Genomic DNA, 17,765 nt, shown 5'->3' on the forward strand with positions numbered 1-17,765 from the left:
ATCGGCAGAATCGAAATAAAATGGGTGAAGATCGTCAACGAAAATTGACAACGAATCATCAACAAATTAAAAATTGCATCAAACAACTAATAGGCCTAGAATGAAACTCTTGTTAGTGATCCGAACAATACCAGAAGAAAACAACTAATGATAATAATGTCTTTCTCACCTTTTTCCTTCTGTTGAAAAATTGATCATTTCCGAAGTAAATGGAGAGTCGTTAGGTGTAAAATCACGTTAAAAACTCTGGAGATTTGAATATTACCAAGAGTTTAAAATTTGGTTTTTCTCTGTTCTGTCGAGTTCTGCTTCTCGCCTTTTTTTTTCGTACCTGTTTTATTTTGTGTTTATTTCGTGGTGACGAATGACATAACTATTTTACCAGCGTCATCGATCTGTATAACCAATTGTTGTCAAAAATTAGTCCTTTTAGAACCTCTGGAGATTTTAGTATTACGAACAGTTTAAAATTTGGTTTTTCTCTGTTCTGTCGAGTTTTGCTTCTCGCTCTTTTTTTTTTTTCGTACCTGTTTTTATTTCGTGTTCTTTTGGTTTGTTTCGTTTTTTTTAACAGTTATTTACAATTGAAAAGCGTTGAGCTATTTTCAGCGACCGACAGCAGATATCACTAAAAAAAGCCTATAATGCAACTGAATAAAGTGCGTCGGCAGAATCGAAATAAAATGAGTGAAGATCGTCAACGAAAATTGAAAGCGAGTCACCAACATTTTAACAACTAAATTAAACATTTAGAAGGCCTAGAGTCAAAAGTAGTTTATTTAAACGGTTTTTCCCTTCTGAATAGTTTTGAGTTCATAGTAAATTAACTTCAAGTCATTGCCAAAGCTCATGGAAAACTTATCTTTTGTTTTAATCATTACCTTTTAGTGACACCGCTGAATCCTAAGATCTCCTTTCTTTTTAAAGCGAAAATTTAAAACTGCTTTTGAATTTATTTGCCATGATCGTGCCAAAAAACATCTCTTTGGGCATTATTATTATTTCAAATGAGTCGGTCAAGTAAGAGATCGTCAACGCTTGCCACCATCTGGTGACGAATAACGTAACTCCATTACCGATTGCTGTCAAAATTGGTCCTTTTAAAAACTCCGGAGATTTAAGTATTAGGAACAGTTTAAAATTTGGTTTTTCTCCGTTCTGTCGAGTTTTGCTTCTCGGCTTTTTTTTTCGTACCTGTTTTTATTTCGTGTTCTTACTGTCAAAAATTGGTCCTTTTAAAACCTCTGGAGAATTTAGTATCACGAACAGTTTAAAATTTGGTTTTTCTCTGTTCTGTCAAGGGAGAAGCGTTTTGCCGATTTCAGCGACCGGCAGCAAATATTATTAAAAACGCCTACAATGCAACTGAATAAAGTGTATCATGGGAAACTCAGTCGGCAGAATCGAAATAAAAATGGGTAAAGATCGTCAACGAAAATTGACAGCGTATCATCAACGATTTAACAATTGAATCAAACAACTAAGAGGCCTAGAATGAAACTCGTTTTGGTGATCCGAACAGTAACAGAAGAAAACAACTAATGATGATAATGTCTCTCTCACCGTTTTCCTCCTGTTGAAAATTTGATTATTTCCAAAGTAAATGGAGGGTCGCTAGATATCCGTGAAGACACAAACAATAAAAAGGAAGAAAATGACGAGTATTTTGCAGAAGGGAGTATTTCAGAATCCAATAACTATTATCTTTATATGTTTATAACCTCACTTCGAAGGGAGCCAATAAAAGGACATTAAAATTGTCCCAGTGCAACCATCTGGTGTGGAATTAAGTAAGTGTTAACTAAAAATAGTTTATTTAATGGTTTTTCCCTTCTAAACAGTTCTGAGTTGATTTTAAATTAATTTCAACTCACTGCCAAAGCTTATCAAAAACTGAATGTTTTTGTTTCAATCACTATGTTTTAGTGACACCTTTAGTGCTGAATCCTAAGATCTCCATTGTTTTTTTTATGCGCAAATTAAAACTATTAGCAACTGAGAAGTGTTTAGCAATTTTTAGCGACCGACAGCAAATATAATTAATCAAAGTTTGTATTGATATCTTGGACTTGTTGAATTTAGGTACATTTGAATTCAGTTTATGTAAAATAACAAGACTTATGGAATAAATTTTCCTTTTCTTTTTGGGCAGTTGTGTGATAAGAAAACTTGTTCATTTTTCGTGATGGGAATTGGAAATAAGGTTATGTGGGCTGGAGGTGGGATGGGCAGAGGTCATTAGGCAGACAGTGTCCTTTTTGTTGGAGCATGTGTGTGTTTGTGGGGCGGAGGGTGGGCCGGGTGGGCATGACCAGGCATCAAATGTTGCTCAAGCAGCAAAATATTTATAACCCTCATCTTTCATGATCTTTCATGAGAAACAGTATAAATTCTCAGTCTGCATTTGGTAACCAGTCTGCAGTCTACATTTTATACCTAGTCTGCATTTTGTACCCGGTCCGCTGTCTGCAGTCTGCATTTTGTACTGACTGGATTGGTATTGCTGTTTTTGTCTAAGCGAGCCTCAAGTCCGGACCGAAATAATAGAGCTCGAAAGAAAATATTTAGACCATCTTGGCCGCTATGATTAATGTGTTTACAGTAAGTTGAAAAGCTCCCGAGGACAAGCACAATGATAGAGTAATGATAACTTTTATACCAGATGAAGACGAACGCAAATGTGTGGCTTGCCAATATGACTGTCTCTGATGCTAATGCTCTTCCGCGTGATAACGGCGTGTTTTGAAATGAACCCGCTAAGGGTCCCTTAGGTGTGAACATTTTGGCTTTTCGATCCAAGTTGCATTTTTAGAAGTTCAGAAATGTGATTTGAGTTATCATTGTTTTTAAACCATACAAACATCTTATTTTTTTTCCACGTGAGTTTCTGAGCTTCATCGAAATTAATTTTTTTGACTTTTACTGAGTGGGGAGGGGTAGCATGCGAGACTACTTCCGTTCACGGTCTACAATGCAACTTCTGTCCATGGAATACAACTCCCGTCCACGGTCGACAACTTCCGTCAACATCACCAAGATACCTCAATCATTGCTTTCAGCATGAATGAGCTAAAAAACCTACAATGTAATTAACCAAAGTGTATCATGGTAAATTCAATTGGCTGAATTGAAATAAGACGGATGATGATCTTCAACGAAAATTTATTATACACAGCTTTCATCAACAATTCAACAACTGAGTTAAACAACTAATAGGCCTCGAATGAAACGTTTTAATGATCTAAAGGATACCGGAAGAAAACAAATAATATGATAATAATACCTTTCTCAACGTTTTCCTTCGGTTGAAAAAAATTATTCCCAAACAAAGTGGAGAGTCGCCAGATATAAACCTCGTTCTGTGATGACACAAATAATAAAAAAGTAAATAAATAACAAAAAAGGAAGAAGACGACGAGTATTTTGCACAAGGATGAATTTCAGAATCCAATAACTACTTTATTTGAATGTTCACGACTTCAATTTGAAGCGAGTCAATAAGAGGACAGCAAAATTCATTTTGTAACGTAGGAAGGTCAGACTCTAAGTCCCTCTTACTTCAGAGAGAGAGATGAAAACAAAGAGTGATGAAACCAAATAAAATTTGAATCAGTGTGAATGGTCACGAATGAAGCTTGTTTGAATTAAATTGACAGGTAGCCCGGTTCCAGATCTCACAGTGTTAAGCCGCGGCTGCACGAGCGATTATTTACTTGCAATGGTGATGCGATTTTCTCTAAATTTGTCGCGTCGCCAGCGCGCGGTGCAAACTACCCGTGTAACCACCCTCGTGCAAGTGCTGGGACGGCGACAGCCATTATATCGCTGAAAAAAGTCGCGAGAAATTCGATGAGTTGAACTTTTCGTGACAAAATCACAAACTTTGTCACCCGTTTAGCCGCGACCGGCGACGTGACAATGTTAAGAAAAAATCGCATCACCATTGCAGGCAAAAAATCGCTCGTGTAGCCGCGGCTTTAGAACAGGGTCTTGGTTTGCGTTTGTTGCGACAAAGTTTTTCATCCTCTGGAAAAAAAGTACAAAGAACAAAAACCGAGATGAATTTGAATTCTTTGAGAGATGAATAACTGAACGCCTCTGAAGGTTTTATGTACCGTGAACAGAGCATCTGATTTTCCAGACGGCAAGATTTGCGAGACAAGATAAGAAGTCTATCGTCTTTTCAAATGAATAAAGGGGTAAGTTTCTAAAGAAACTGTGGTGCTGCGTCGGTGGGAGAGTATAGCAGGTAATTTAGTGTTAACAACCGGGTTGAAAACGTAAATTAGCCACCGTAAAGGGTGAAAAAGCTGACGTTTCGAGCGTTAGCCCTTCGGCTCGAAACGTCAGCTTTTTTAACCTTTACGGTGGCTAATTTACGTTTTCAACCCAGTTGTCAACACTAAATTACCTGCTATTGTCTTTTCACCCTCCTAATCTCAAACGACATTTTCCACCGACGATCTTTATTACGTTACGGCTTATTCTCGAATGCATGTCGGAACATATTACTGGGATGCACGTTACTCGCATTTATTCCCATCGATGTCGACACATTGGTTTCGACAATAAATAATTTTGAAAGGAAACCCAAAAAGAAACCATCTAATGACAACGCAAATGCTTACAAAGTATTTAAACCGCGAGCGAATTAGTTTAATAACATAGCGCGCGTGCTTTCCCTATACAAGTCCTGTTGAGCCGCTATGAATAAAGTCTTTATTTACGCACAGCCGCGCGTAAATAAGATGATGTGAACATTTTTTTTTTTACCCGGCTTCAGTCTCCGTCCTGTTAAGTTGCAGTGTAGTTTTCCTTCTCTTTGAAATATGGAAGAAACCAGGGAAGAACTGCCCAATTTTTCTGTCGGCATTGACCTTTTAGGTCCTGATCCAACAAGCAAGACAAAGCCGAAAAAAACTCGCAAGTTGCACGTTTCGCAAATTTGTCGGAAGACCAGCTGCAGCAAATTTGGCTTCTTCGCGCAGATCCTTGTTGTCGCTCTGTTATAAAAGAATTTGCTCATGCTTTTAGCTGTGCGTATATCGAGTTATGGATCCACTTAGGAAGTTTGGAGAGCACTCAAAAAGCTAGAGTTGCTTTCGGCTGCGCCTCGAGCTACTCTTACGCATTTTTCTTGCCCTCTAAACTTCCCCGTGCATCCATAACTCGATATTCGCACGCTAAGCATGAACAAATTCTTAAATTTGATGGCATAAGCACCTAGCGCAAAAAACGCAGCAATATTCCTTGATATCGATCAATTCCTCTAATACAAGCAATAAATGGTTATTTTCTCACCTCCCTGATAAAAACGAGCCATTGACAAGTTTCAAGCGATCTCAGTTCGCGCTCGCCTCTCTAATTGCTTTGCAACAACCCAGTTGTTAACACTAATTACCTGCTATACTCTCCCACCGACGCAGCACCACAGTTTCTTTAGAAACTTACCCCTTTATTCTCTAATTGCTTTGATACGTTCTCAAGATTATGAAGGTTGGTTATAAAAATAAACCCGCTCTTCAAGTATTTTTCAGACTTAAGGTCGATCTTATGTGTGGGTGGGTTTTTGTTTCTTTTTTTTCTGTTTCATTTGATGAAGATCACAAAAAAGCGATCGGCATTCTATTAAAAGCAATGGCTTTGTTTAAGTTATCCATGAATGAAAACAAGACACAAAATGCTACTAAGTAGAAAAACGTCCGGGTGTAATGAGGACTGATACTCGCTAAGTAATGTTGTCGAAATTTAAGGTTAAGGCCTAGTTCAAACGTCGATCTTTACATGTACCGAACCTAATTGCAATTTGGGTCGACTCGAATAATTAAGAGCGGCAGTTGATTCAAACGTCTATACAAATCTGCCGATCCTAATTGATTCAAACGTCGATCTTTACATGTACTTAATAGAAACGTTAGGTTCGGTACATGTAAAGATCGACGTTTGAACGAGGCCTAAGTCCGTCAGAGGTGGGAGTTTTCTAACTCATTTTCAACAAAAACTAGCACAGACACAGCCATCTCTTGCAGAGGTTTATGAGGCCGAAATAAGGCGTCTTCGGGAAGAGAACCACAATTTGAGGTATCCGGACAATTCGCCCCATGGACAATTAGCCCCAGACGATTAGACGAAAAAGAAAGGCATTTGCATAATGGCGGTCACGTTTTGCTGTAGCTCCAAGGTTCAAAGAGGTTTTCTACTTTTAGGCTTGGTTTTAACACATCTAAATGTCATCCATAATGCAGCTAAGTATCCTCTTCATCAGTACACTACCTTGATTGTACCAGAAACACTAAGTACTGCAATTGAGGGCGTTATTTGTCTTCGGACTCCTGCCGGCGACAACAACTTCAAGCCCGCGACTTCTGGCGGTTTTTGTAAACGCAAGGGTTCCTGGAGTTCATGCAGAGTTTTGTACTATGCAAACTCTGTGGCTACTACACAGATACTTTTACTTTCTGGTGATGTAGAGCTAAATCCTGGATGGCGAGGCATATCTACGGAAGGTGAAGATTATTTACTCAACTTTGCGAGTGAAATCAACCGTGGCTCAAATAATTTCAGTATAGCACAATTGAATGTTCGAAGCTTGAGGAATAAGATGGATGAAATCAAGCTATTACTTAAAGTGCGTCGTTTCGACATTTTAGCAATTACCGAAACATTTCTAGACGCGAGAATATCGAACAAGCAACTACATGTGGATAACTATAAGATTGTTAGAAGGGACAGAAATACGGGACAGGATGGAGGTGGCTGCTTGATTTACATTGCGAGCCATATTTGTTATTCAAGGCTCAAATCCCTAGAGCCCCCTGATGTTGAATTAATCTGGATCAAAATTATGCATAATTCGTCTGCGTTGATATTAGGAAATTGTTATCGACCTCCTTCTGACTTCCAGTTCTACGAACGATTTTGTGATTGTCTGGAGAAAATGTGGCTTAGGCACAGGAATGTGGTGCTTGTCGGTGATTTTAACTCGGACTATTTTCGTAGCTACAAGGGTGTTACATCATACGCCGGTAGAAGATTACAAGATATACTCCAGCAATTCAGCTATAGCGTAATGAACGATAGGAGCCAGCCAACAAGAGTTACAAGTGAGACAAAAACACTGATTGACTTGGTTATTACCAGCAAGCCGGAGATTATCAAAGGAACTATTAAAACAACTGAGTTGGGAATCTCAGATCATAAGCTGGTTCTTGCTACAATATGGTCCAAAATAAAAAGGCCGCCTCCAAAGATAGTCAGGGCCCGCACCTTCAAAAGATTTGATCAAGCTACTTTTGTGAAGGATATCGAGAGTGCCCCGTGGTCAGTATGTTCAGTGTTTAACGATCCAGACGATTGCTATTGGGCGTGGTTACGCATATTCAAAGATATCTGTCAGGTGCATGCGCCTTACAGGGAAGTTAAAATTAGGAGCGTCTCGGTACCTTGGATAACACCGCAAATACGGCACTTGATGAATAAACGTTTCAAAATGCTTAAAATGGCACAACGTCTGGGTGATCCAGACCTGTGGGCTGAGTATTCGGAGTTGCGGAATAGAGTGACACGGGAAGTGAGGCTTTCTAAGAGCAGATACTATTTGGAACTGTTCAATGAAGTGAAGGATTGTAAATCCTACTGGAGACTGGTAAAAAATGCGACAAACGGCAAATCGATTACCCCGATATTAGGGATCAGGAATGCGGATGGAAAAGTTGTTACCTCCGATCTGGACAAAGCGAACATACTTAATGAACATTTCTCAACTATAGGCGAAAAACTGGCCAACGAATTGCCGAATACCAACTCGACACAAAGTAACGTTCATGTATCTACCGTCGCGCCTTGTGTTATGAACATAAATTTATCGCAGGAGGTTATTGTTAGTTCGATGGCTAAGTTGAGAGCCGATAAAGCCTCTGGGCACGACAGAGTTGCTCCAAAACTTTTAAAGTTTGCCGGTGACTCAATTATTCCATCTTTATTGTCTGTTTTTCAAATAAGCGCCACCTGCAACAGTGTACCGGCTACTTGGAAGGCTGCAAACATCTCAGCTCTCTACAAAAGTGACGATGAAACCGTTAAGCAAAATTACAGGCCTATCTTGCTATTAAGTGTACCAGGAAAACTGATGGAGTCTATGGTGGCGTCAACTATTACCACGCATGTCACTGAACAAGGACTTGGGAACCCTCACCAGTGGGCGTATAAAAAAGGTCATTCCACCGAGCTGTTGTTAGTGAAAATAACGGATGACTGGAGACAAGCGATCGACAAGAAACATGTTGTAGGCGTGGTTTTTGTAGACTTTCGTAAGGCGTTTGACGCAATTCCCCACTCCATTCTGCTCCGAAAACTTCAAAGTCTTGGTGTAGCTGGGGACTTGTGGTGTTGGATAAGAGATTACCTCTCTGGAAGAACGCAAGTAACGACGATTAATGGGTGTCAATCTCAAGCTATGCCAGTTACTTTTGGTGTACCTCAAGGGTCGGTGCTGGGCCCTACCCTGTTTTCCATCTTCTGTAATGATCTGCCCAATATTACTGAGGGAATAGATGGTGACCCACAGCTTCACATGTACGCAGACGATACCACCGTCTATGTCTCAGCTCCGACCTATGATCTGGTGGCCTCCAAGTTGAATGAAGTACTAGCAAGGCTATATACATGGTGTTGCGAGAACTGTCTCACTCCACATCCCACCAAGACGGAATGTATATTGCTTGGTGGACGCGGAAAATTTACTGGGCCAAAACAAGCTATTAAGATGGGTGATTATGTTGTCGGGGAGGTTGTTTCTGCAAGATGCCTAGGTGTTCAGATAGATAATGCTCTTAAATGGGATCATCATGTACCGGAATTAGCTAAGTCATATACGCAGAAGTTGAATTTACGTAAATCCTTGTATTTCCTTCCTATACAGGCAAGAATTGATTTCTATTTTAAGGTTATTCTGCCGTCTGTGACATATGGTATGTTAGTTTGGGGCTCTTGTGGTCGAGTATTTTTCTCAAGCTTAGAATCTATACATGTTAGAGCGGCGAAAATAATATTTAACTTGGATTGGTGTACTCCAAGCAAGGAGGTTCTTGCCACAGTAAAATGGAATACCTTAGAGATTACGTATGAGAAACGATTACTAATCTTAGCGCATCAGGCTTATTATAATCTTTTGCCACGTCCTATGAGCCGTCACTTTGAAAAGTATGTAAGTAGCTACGACTTCAGGAGGAAAATGACATTTAAGTTACCTAGACCTAAGACCGATATGGTCAAGAAATCATGCTCATACAAGTCAATTACTCGGTGGAACGCTCTGGAAAATCAAATGAGATCAATTCAAGACGTTGACGCTTTTAAAAAGTCACTCAAGTGTATTTTTAAGCCACGTATGTTATAATGATGTACTATGTAGAATTTTTATTGTTGAAAATATGTAGAAATCTTACATTAGTCTTCTTATAATTAGTTAGGAATTTAGTTTTATTGGATTTAGTTAGGAATTTAGTTTTATTGTCCGTACACGACCACATCAGCTTTTGCTGAATTTTTTTATCGTGTTTAAATAAATGCTGTTGTTGTTGTTGTTATTAGCCCCCAGTCTCTGGACTATTAGCCCCCAGTACCTGGACTATTAGCCCCCAACCAACTAACCTTGAAGTAAACAATGTTCTTTCAAAGCCACACACAATGTGCGAACTTTTACTAATTGGTGTTTCATTGTTTATTTCAAACCCACGTGCGAACTTATGCAAATTTGACGTGAGACATTTCATTCATCCCAATTCAGGGCTCATTGTTTTCTTTAATTGACGATTCCTCCAATCAAATTGCGTGTTTCGTTTGAAGTCAAAATCTTGACCCTAGGGATGTGTATAAAAGGGATCATTCAAGTGTGGACACTCGTATTAGCTTATTTAGCAACAAAAAACCGCGATCTTCAATACGATGTCTTCCAGCTATCTGACCATGTGTATCTCCTGTAAAGAACAAGTTCGACCTCGTCAAGAAGGCCTCCAGTGCGATGGCTGCCTCCGTTGGCAACACCGCACCTGCCATACGGGCGTGTCGCAGGCAGATTACCGCAACGCTGTTAAAACCGGTGCGTCTATTGACTGGCGCTGCTTAACATGTGACTTCCCTCAGGCCGAAAGTACCGCTCTAAGTGAAAAGTCTCTAAGTCTCAACCTCTGCCAATCCTGACGCTGATTTCGACTCAGAGGAAACTACCGATCAAGGTAATTGTTCGTCAACTTTTATCAAACTTCTTTAATTTGATAGTTGAATGTGAATGAATCTGGTTAAAGAGGAGGCTAATCTGACTAATATTGTTCATTGTCAATCCTGTCAACAGATATCCTTGAGTCCGAAGAGTTCAATCCTCCAGCAGACTCGTCTGACCAGCTTACGGAGCCTTCGACCATTGATACCAGTTCAGAATCCGCAGTCGGCATAGAGGGATCAACAGTGCACGAACCACCCATCCAGCCGACGATTGACGAATCCACTATCGAGGGACCAACACCTCAAGCAGTTGAGGAAGTAGACCAGCCACTGACTTTTCAGATCATGGAGGGTGCCAGCGAGAGGGGAAAACGGAAGCTTATTGACAGCAACGGGTTTAGCTATAACGTCAAGAGGCAGCGCCTTGAAGCAACCGACTGGCAATGCACTGTTCGTCTGACGGTAAGATGTTTTTGTCATTTGAAGGGGCTAGGTCACGGTATTTAAGTGTTTGATAGTTACCGTAAATGATCTAATAAACAAGGTGCAGTTAAAAATCAATTGACAAATAGTTGAGACTTTACTCATTTAATTGGGCGTTTTATTAGATCGTTAACGGTATCTTGTTTGTTTTGAGTGGTCAATCGACCAGTGATGAAATTGCCAAGAAAGGCTCTCAAATTTAGGCGTAAAGATTAAGAGCGTTTTCCCGTTAGTCGTAAAAAATGTTAACCGTAGAATAATTCTAGCCACTGTTTATTTGTGTTCTCCAACGGTAGCTACACGCCCGTCTACACTTTTTTTTATTTGTTTACGGCCTATATTCTTATAAAATATTTTATTATAGAAAGAAAGAGTGTACGCACAATGATAGGTAATGTCTATTGCTTTCCTGGTGATTTTTTTAGGGAAACCGCTGCAAAGCCACCGTTGTACAAAGACCAGGCAACTTTTTCGAGTTTGGTCGAAACCACAATCATGCTGCACCAGTCGGTGGAATGGTAGCTGCAAAAATCAAGTCCCTAATTAAGCAGGAAGCCAGACAAGACGTCTTCAGACCTGCGTCGGAGGTTGTCAACGACGTGCTCCTCAGTGAACTGACAGATGCACCTTGTCCCAGCCTTCCCTGTGTTGACAGTCTGCAGAGAACCGCTAACCGCACCCGCCAGCAGTTACGACCACAAGACCCAAAGGACTTGGACTTGGACTTACAAATGGAGCATATCCCAGATGGCTCCTTCCGTGAAGATGTTAAGGTAAGAATATGAGCACTAGTTAGAGATAGACCACAAAAAAGGCCAATAAACACCCAATTCCGCCTGTAATCTTTTACAGTTACAATGTTTTGTTTTGGTTATCACACTTGAAATTGAATAGCCGTGCCCGTTAACGTTAACGTTAGTTCAGGAATCTCTTCATTCGTGTTAGTTCAGGAATCTTTTCATTCGTTTTAAATTAGAAATCTTTTCATTCAATAGAACTTTCAAGCAATAATTGATTTCTTGGTTTCTATAATCGCTTACAAATTTCTTTAACGGAATTATGAACATTGTGCATTTTCTAGTCGATTAATAACCGAATGTTTTATCGTGTGTTTCAGATACGAGGGCGCCGTCACCTGGTGTTTGCTTCAGATAAACAGCTGGAACTGCTCCAACAGTCTAAGACGTGGTACATAGACGGAACTTTTAAACTTTGCCGCCAGCCGTTTACTCAGCTCCTGACCCTTAACGCCTTTGTAAAGAACGACGATCACGTGAAGCAGGTGATACATTTTATCTTTGCACTTATTATGTTACTGTAGTTTTTGGCGTCCCTTTGAAATAACGGTACGCCCTTGTACTTTTTAAGTATATGGGCGTACAGCTCTGTGTTAGATAAGTCTTCGTCAACTAAAAAATCATGTCTATGTTTATGTCTATGTCAGGTGCCTCTGGTTTTCGTCATAATGTCAGGCAAAAAACGGCGAGACTACAAGGCGGTCCTCGATGCTGTAATATCCATCCTCCCTTCTCTACCGAGAGTCACCAAGGTAATGCTGGACTTCGAAAAAGCTGTTTGGAGCGCACTCCGACAGACCCTCCCAGGCGTTCAGCTTAAAGGGTGTTCATTCCACTGGACACAAGCCCTATGGCGAAAGGTACAATCTCAAACTGTTAAATCACTGATTGGTCAAACTAAAATCGGCAATGATTCACTTTATTCTAGCTATAGTTAAAAGTGTGAAAAGGGTTCACTTCTAAATTTCGTAACGATGTCGTATTCACTAGTATAACGGTAACGGTATGACGGTATTCAACGAAATGACAGTTGTGAAAGTTATTTATACAGAGTTAACTCTAAATAATTTCTCGGGCTTTCGAATTTTCTGAAATCAGGGACCACAGGTCAGTTAAGCAAATACAAATTCGCGCAATGTTAAAAATATTAAATATTAAAAATAATAAATTTCGCTTTTCTTTTATAGGTACAAGGGCTTGGACTCCAGGATGCCTACAGAAATGACCGCGGCACCCACCAGCTAATAAAGCAACTGATGGCTTTATCGTACCTCCCTGCTGACAAGATCGAACGCAGATTCCGTCGACTCCAGCAGCAAGCAACTGTCAGACCCTTGCAGGATTTCTGTAGCTACATCGAAGAGAACTGGATAACCAGTCAGACCTTCCCGCCACAGACCTGGAGCGTATTCCTGGAAGCGGTCAGGACCAATAACGACTTAGAGGGTTGGCACAATGGCTTGAACCGGCGCGCCAAAGGACGATCTCAGCTTCCGTTGTACATCCTAATCCAGGTGCTTCACCGGGAAGCTGCACTGGTCAGCATGCAAATCCGTCTGGTTTCAGACAAAAAGCTGAAGAGGCATCAGCGCTCGACCTACAGGACCTTACAGAGAAGACTCTTTGACCTCTGGAGTGAATTCGAAAATGGCAATAGGAATTCAAAGGAGCTTCTGGAGGCATGCGCTCACCTCGTACAACCCATGTAATTTAAACTGAGTAAATGTTAATAAAGATAGATATTCACAAAAAAACCGGCTCCTTTAGGAGCCACAAACTCATAAAAGTCAATGACCAACAGATGAACGTAACTTCTCCTTTACATAAACTAAGACTGGGGGCTAATCGTCCAGGGACTGGGGGCTAATCGTCCAAAGACTGGGGGCTAATCGTCCAGAGACTGGGGGCTAATTGTCTGGGGCTAATTGTCCATGGGGCGAGTTGTCTGACATTCCAATTTGAGAATTTAGCACAACTCCATTGCAACTCGGCTGAATGAAGTCGTAGCTCAGCTTCAACTAGCAAATGCTGAAGGAATGCTGCTAAAGCAGAGAATTGCAGAGACTGAAAATGTTTTCTACAACACCGAAAAGGACTTCTGGCAATTAACACCGGCAGCCAGAAATAATAAGAAAAGACGAGTCAGGCAACTAGTGGCTCAATCGGTGGAAGGACTGGAGGAGTTTGAGCCCATCAAGGTAAGTAACAATTTTACTTCTTCGTGAAAAATAGAACTGAGACATTGACCGACAGCAAAGTCGCGAAAAAAAATCATATATCTATGTGGCGATCGATCTATCTATCTAGCCAGCTATGTTCATATGAAAACAAATTTTAAAGGGAAACCCCTGTCTTCTTCTTCAGATTAAGTTCACTATACAAGGACGTGAAGTTGTAATTCCACTTGGACACGATGCTGGTGACGAGAGAGAAAACTCCACTTGTCGGACGACGCAGCATGTACTTGTTGCGAAAGATGAAGGCTTGATTTCAGACGAGGTACACCATGAGTTAAGGATGGCCTTACCAGACGAGGAAAGAGAGATTCTTCCGCCAATCAGTGTTCTGAAACAGGAGAGGAACAGGCGAAATGGGATCAATGCCTTGCATTCAATACCAGAGGTCAGTGAAAACAAATGTAACTTATTTGAACTACATGTACCTAACTACCAAAGCCAGGCATGACTATAGTGAATAAAATCTGACCAGTGTAGAAATCACAAAGATTTAATTAAAAATAAAAAATCATAGTTGTAATCTCAGACTCAAAGTTAGGTGTATATCACCAGAATGAAAAACAAAAACAAACAAACAAAGACCTCCATGGCTATTCTAAAAAAAAATGAATACTTTATTCTAATTTACCACAGGCTAAAAAAGGCTTTATTTTGCATTACTTTACATATCACAGTGCAATGGCAAGTAATAACTAATACTGATAACAACGAACATAATAATAATAATAACAACAATGTGTTATGTCAGGAAAAGACCTCCAAGCAACCCTACACAAACTGGATCATAAACCAATCTTTGAGGGGACAAGTCGTCAAAGAAGGACATACAGAGAAGTGAAGAAATTATGGAAGGTAAACATTTTCTTGTGTTAATTTGGTCACTAGGATCATAGAGTTAAATTTTAGTCAATATCTAAGAGGCATGACTACAATAAATTATATTAAAATATACTCATCTACATACTTGCTCTCTTTGTTGATAAAATAGGGTTTCAGTGATCTGGTGGAAGCAGTGGACCCAGAACCAGGCCAAGAAAGCTACAAAACACCAGAACAGTTCAAGGACCATACAAGGAAATGGGCAAGATTCTTTTGAGAGATACACCATGATGAGGTAACTGTGTTCTTTGCAAGTATCCAGGGGATATGTTACAAGGACACAACTTTAATCAATCTCGTAAACTGTAAGCGAATTAAAAAAGGGACTTATATAATAGATTGTATTCAATTAAACACGTGGCGACTTAACAGCATAAATGAATCTAACATAATAAAGGAACTAATAAATGAACCAAGAGCTACGGCAAACACAAGATATATATTATACAAATAAAGACGAAAGAGCTTGCTCGAAACAAGATAAACAACAAAACAAGCAAAAACAACTTACATATCAGTCCCTATATGCCGGTGGCTTGAAATCACACTTTATAAATTAACTTTGTAAGCACGCTGAACATGAACAGTGAATAATGAGACTATCTGAAGGAATCAAATGGCTCAAAGGCCAACTGTAACGCAAAAGTCACGCAAGTTTGAAAGTCACGCATTTACAGATACACTCATATCCAAGTTGATGAACTACCTTTAACACTTATGAAAATGAATCATAAGATCATGACTCCTTAGTTCCTTGGTCATTGATATTTTTAAATGATATGGATGAAAAGAGAGAAAAAAATAGGTCTCTTTAAATTTGGCTTAAACTTCAAAACAAATGCTTGGTTAAGTTACAAGTTTGATGACTGACTACAATATAGAGTTTACCTCTGACATCCATCCAGAAGGAAGAGTTTGCTTTGCCATAATCATATTTAGCAGTACATTCATAATTGCCCTTATCTTTAAATGTCGCTTGCCTAATAACCAGGCTGTTGTTTTACTACGTAGCACTCCATCCTTGGTCCAGCGGACTGATACTTGTGGATCACCTCTCAAATAACACTTTTTTGTAAATGTGGAGTTAAATGGTGTGTTCCTTTGGGAGGATAAGGGTTAGGATTTGTGGTACAAGATCACACAGATCACAGTGAATCAAAGGAATGGAGCTTTAGGGTGCAATGGTGAGATTTCTAAACTCATTACTAAAACGGTGTGGAACTGCAAAGTAAGCATATAAACTCAAATTACAAAATTAGAAAAGCCACCCAGCCAAACCCCCCTCCTCCCCACTGCGAAAAGTAAAAATAAATAAATAAAAAGAATAAATAACAATATTTATAGTTAAGTAATAGGAGCAATCGATAACCTTATCATCCTACCAGCGAAGGATCTGGGAACACTCTGTATATAACACATTCACAATCTTGCTTGCTACAGCATTTTAAGAACCGAAAGCATTCCATTCACTTCACTGATGTTACAAATAGTAACAGGACACTCCCCATCCATGGCACAGCATCTTTAAAACAAGAGCCCCTGGTTGAAAAAATTCCCTGAGAGTAAGGCAAAGTTTACATCAGCAGAACAGGAAAACCTGTGCAAGTAAGGTTAAACGAGTTATATAGAATATAGAGAAATGACATGCTAAGACAAAGGCCTCTGCAGTTTCAGAAGACACCTGGAAACCACCTGCTCTGGACTGAATTAGAGTACATTGATTGTGATCCTATTATTGTACATGCAGGGTCTAAGAGGCCATCCACATAGGACTTCGCCTGTTACAACATAAATCGGACATTGAGGTAGACATCCCAGAAACATGGATGCTGACCACAAGAAACACAAAAACATAATAACTCTGCAACAGTGTACTCCGAAGGAACATTTGGTCAGAGTGTGCCAATCAAAGCCTGTGTGGGATTCCAGCCAATCACAGCCAAACAGAGAGTTTCATAAGGTCAAGCATATCTACTGACCTTATAATTCAAAGAAGACACAATATGCAGTCAAAAAGTCACGATCCACATCCAAAGTTAATTAATGGTGCGACAAACGATTATACTGCAAAAAGTGAATTCATCACCGTGACCAACCAAAGTCATTTTAAGCACATTACCAGTTTGAAAAGAAACTATAAGCTTCATCAAAGGGCACTTACTTTGAGTTATGACGAGGAAACTACATTGTTGACAAATAACTTATTGAAAATAATTTTTTTCACATGACACCCCACTTCAAACAACTACAATCCACAAACATATTCATTGTGTGAATTGTAACTTACCAATAGCAATAGCAAATCCACAGCCAGAATGAACATCTGGTTGTCCAACTGATCTCTGAGGGCCAAGCAAAAAAATATGAATCAACATTTCAAGAATAGAAACCGAGATACATAGCCTTCTTTGTTATTGTTATTTCAACAAAAGGAAGAGATCAAAAATTTTTCTGGCTGGGGGTATATTGTCATTCATAAAATCTGATTGATGAGATGACAAATTATTTCAGAGATGACAAATTCATCTAGAGATGGATGATATTGTCTCTGAAAGTACTTTTTTCAAGATTTCATTAGCCTGCAAAAAATACGTGCATTTTCCCTGAGAAGGATATTAGGATATTACGCATACTATTTCAGAATTTCCTAAATTTATTAAGAAGGAAATAAAACTTTTACCACAGAGAAAGTTCAATAAACCCAAATTCTAAAATAATGGGATACCTGGATCTAACTGGATAACTGGATGCTCTATTTGGCATCACTTTAAGTGAAATCTTTGCGTAAAAATTCTATGGAAACACAAATTGTATAACAAGAAACTCTTTTGTCATCTCTACTTTATACTTTCTCTGCTTCCCAAAAGTACAGGGTCAGTTTGTTAAAAGTTGAGTTTAGATAACTAATAGTCAGTGTGAAATCTGATTTCATATCTGAAAGCTTTCAAATGAACTTCAGTATACATGTACAATTCCTTTAGTCTGCAATTTGATGATTGGATGCCCTAAAAAAATTATAGTGAATTATTCTAAAAAGGCTTTTAAGCCAAGGATTAAACACACCCTGATTAAAATTTAACCCTGGGTTAGCACTTATCAGCCTATGAACAACTGGGCCCGGCACTGAACAAGTTTGAGTTAAACTGAG

General features: G+C 39.4%; 1 protein-coding gene and 1 long non-coding RNA gene across 2 annotated transcripts; one reads left to right on the plus strand and one right to left on the minus strand.

Moving 5' to 3' along the window:
* Nucleotides 1–11,018: 11,018 nt before the first annotated feature.
* Nucleotides 11,019–13,461, plus strand: LOC113671861 (uncharacterized). Its single transcript, XM_089208184.1, has 4 exons — nt 11,019–11,477; nt 11,822–11,986; nt 12,149–12,361; nt 12,689–13,461. The coding sequence occupies exons 1-4, from the start codon at nt 11,220–11,222 to the stop codon at nt 13,208–13,210; spliced, it is 1,158 nt and encodes a 385-aa protein (XP_089064310.1). The 5' UTR covers nt 11,019–11,219; the 3' UTR covers nt 13,211–13,461.
* Nucleotides 12,210–14,869, minus strand: LOC149045394 (uncharacterized). Its single transcript, XR_016187221.1, has 3 exons — nt 14,703–14,869; nt 12,773–14,066; nt 12,210–12,349 (listed from the first exon to the last, which is right to left on the minus strand). It is a non-coding gene; the product is annotated as an uncharacterized LOC149045394 (long non-coding RNA).
* Between the last annotated feature and the right edge of the window lie 2,896 nt (nt 14,870–17,765).

The sequence above is a fragment of the Pocillopora damicornis genome, chromosome 5 (genome assembly GCF_964200805.1).
Source record: "Pocillopora damicornis chromosome 5, jaPocDami1.2, whole genome shotgun sequence".
Classification (NCBI taxonomy): Eukaryota; Metazoa; Cnidaria; class Anthozoa; order Scleractinia; family Pocilloporidae; genus Pocillopora; species Pocillopora damicornis.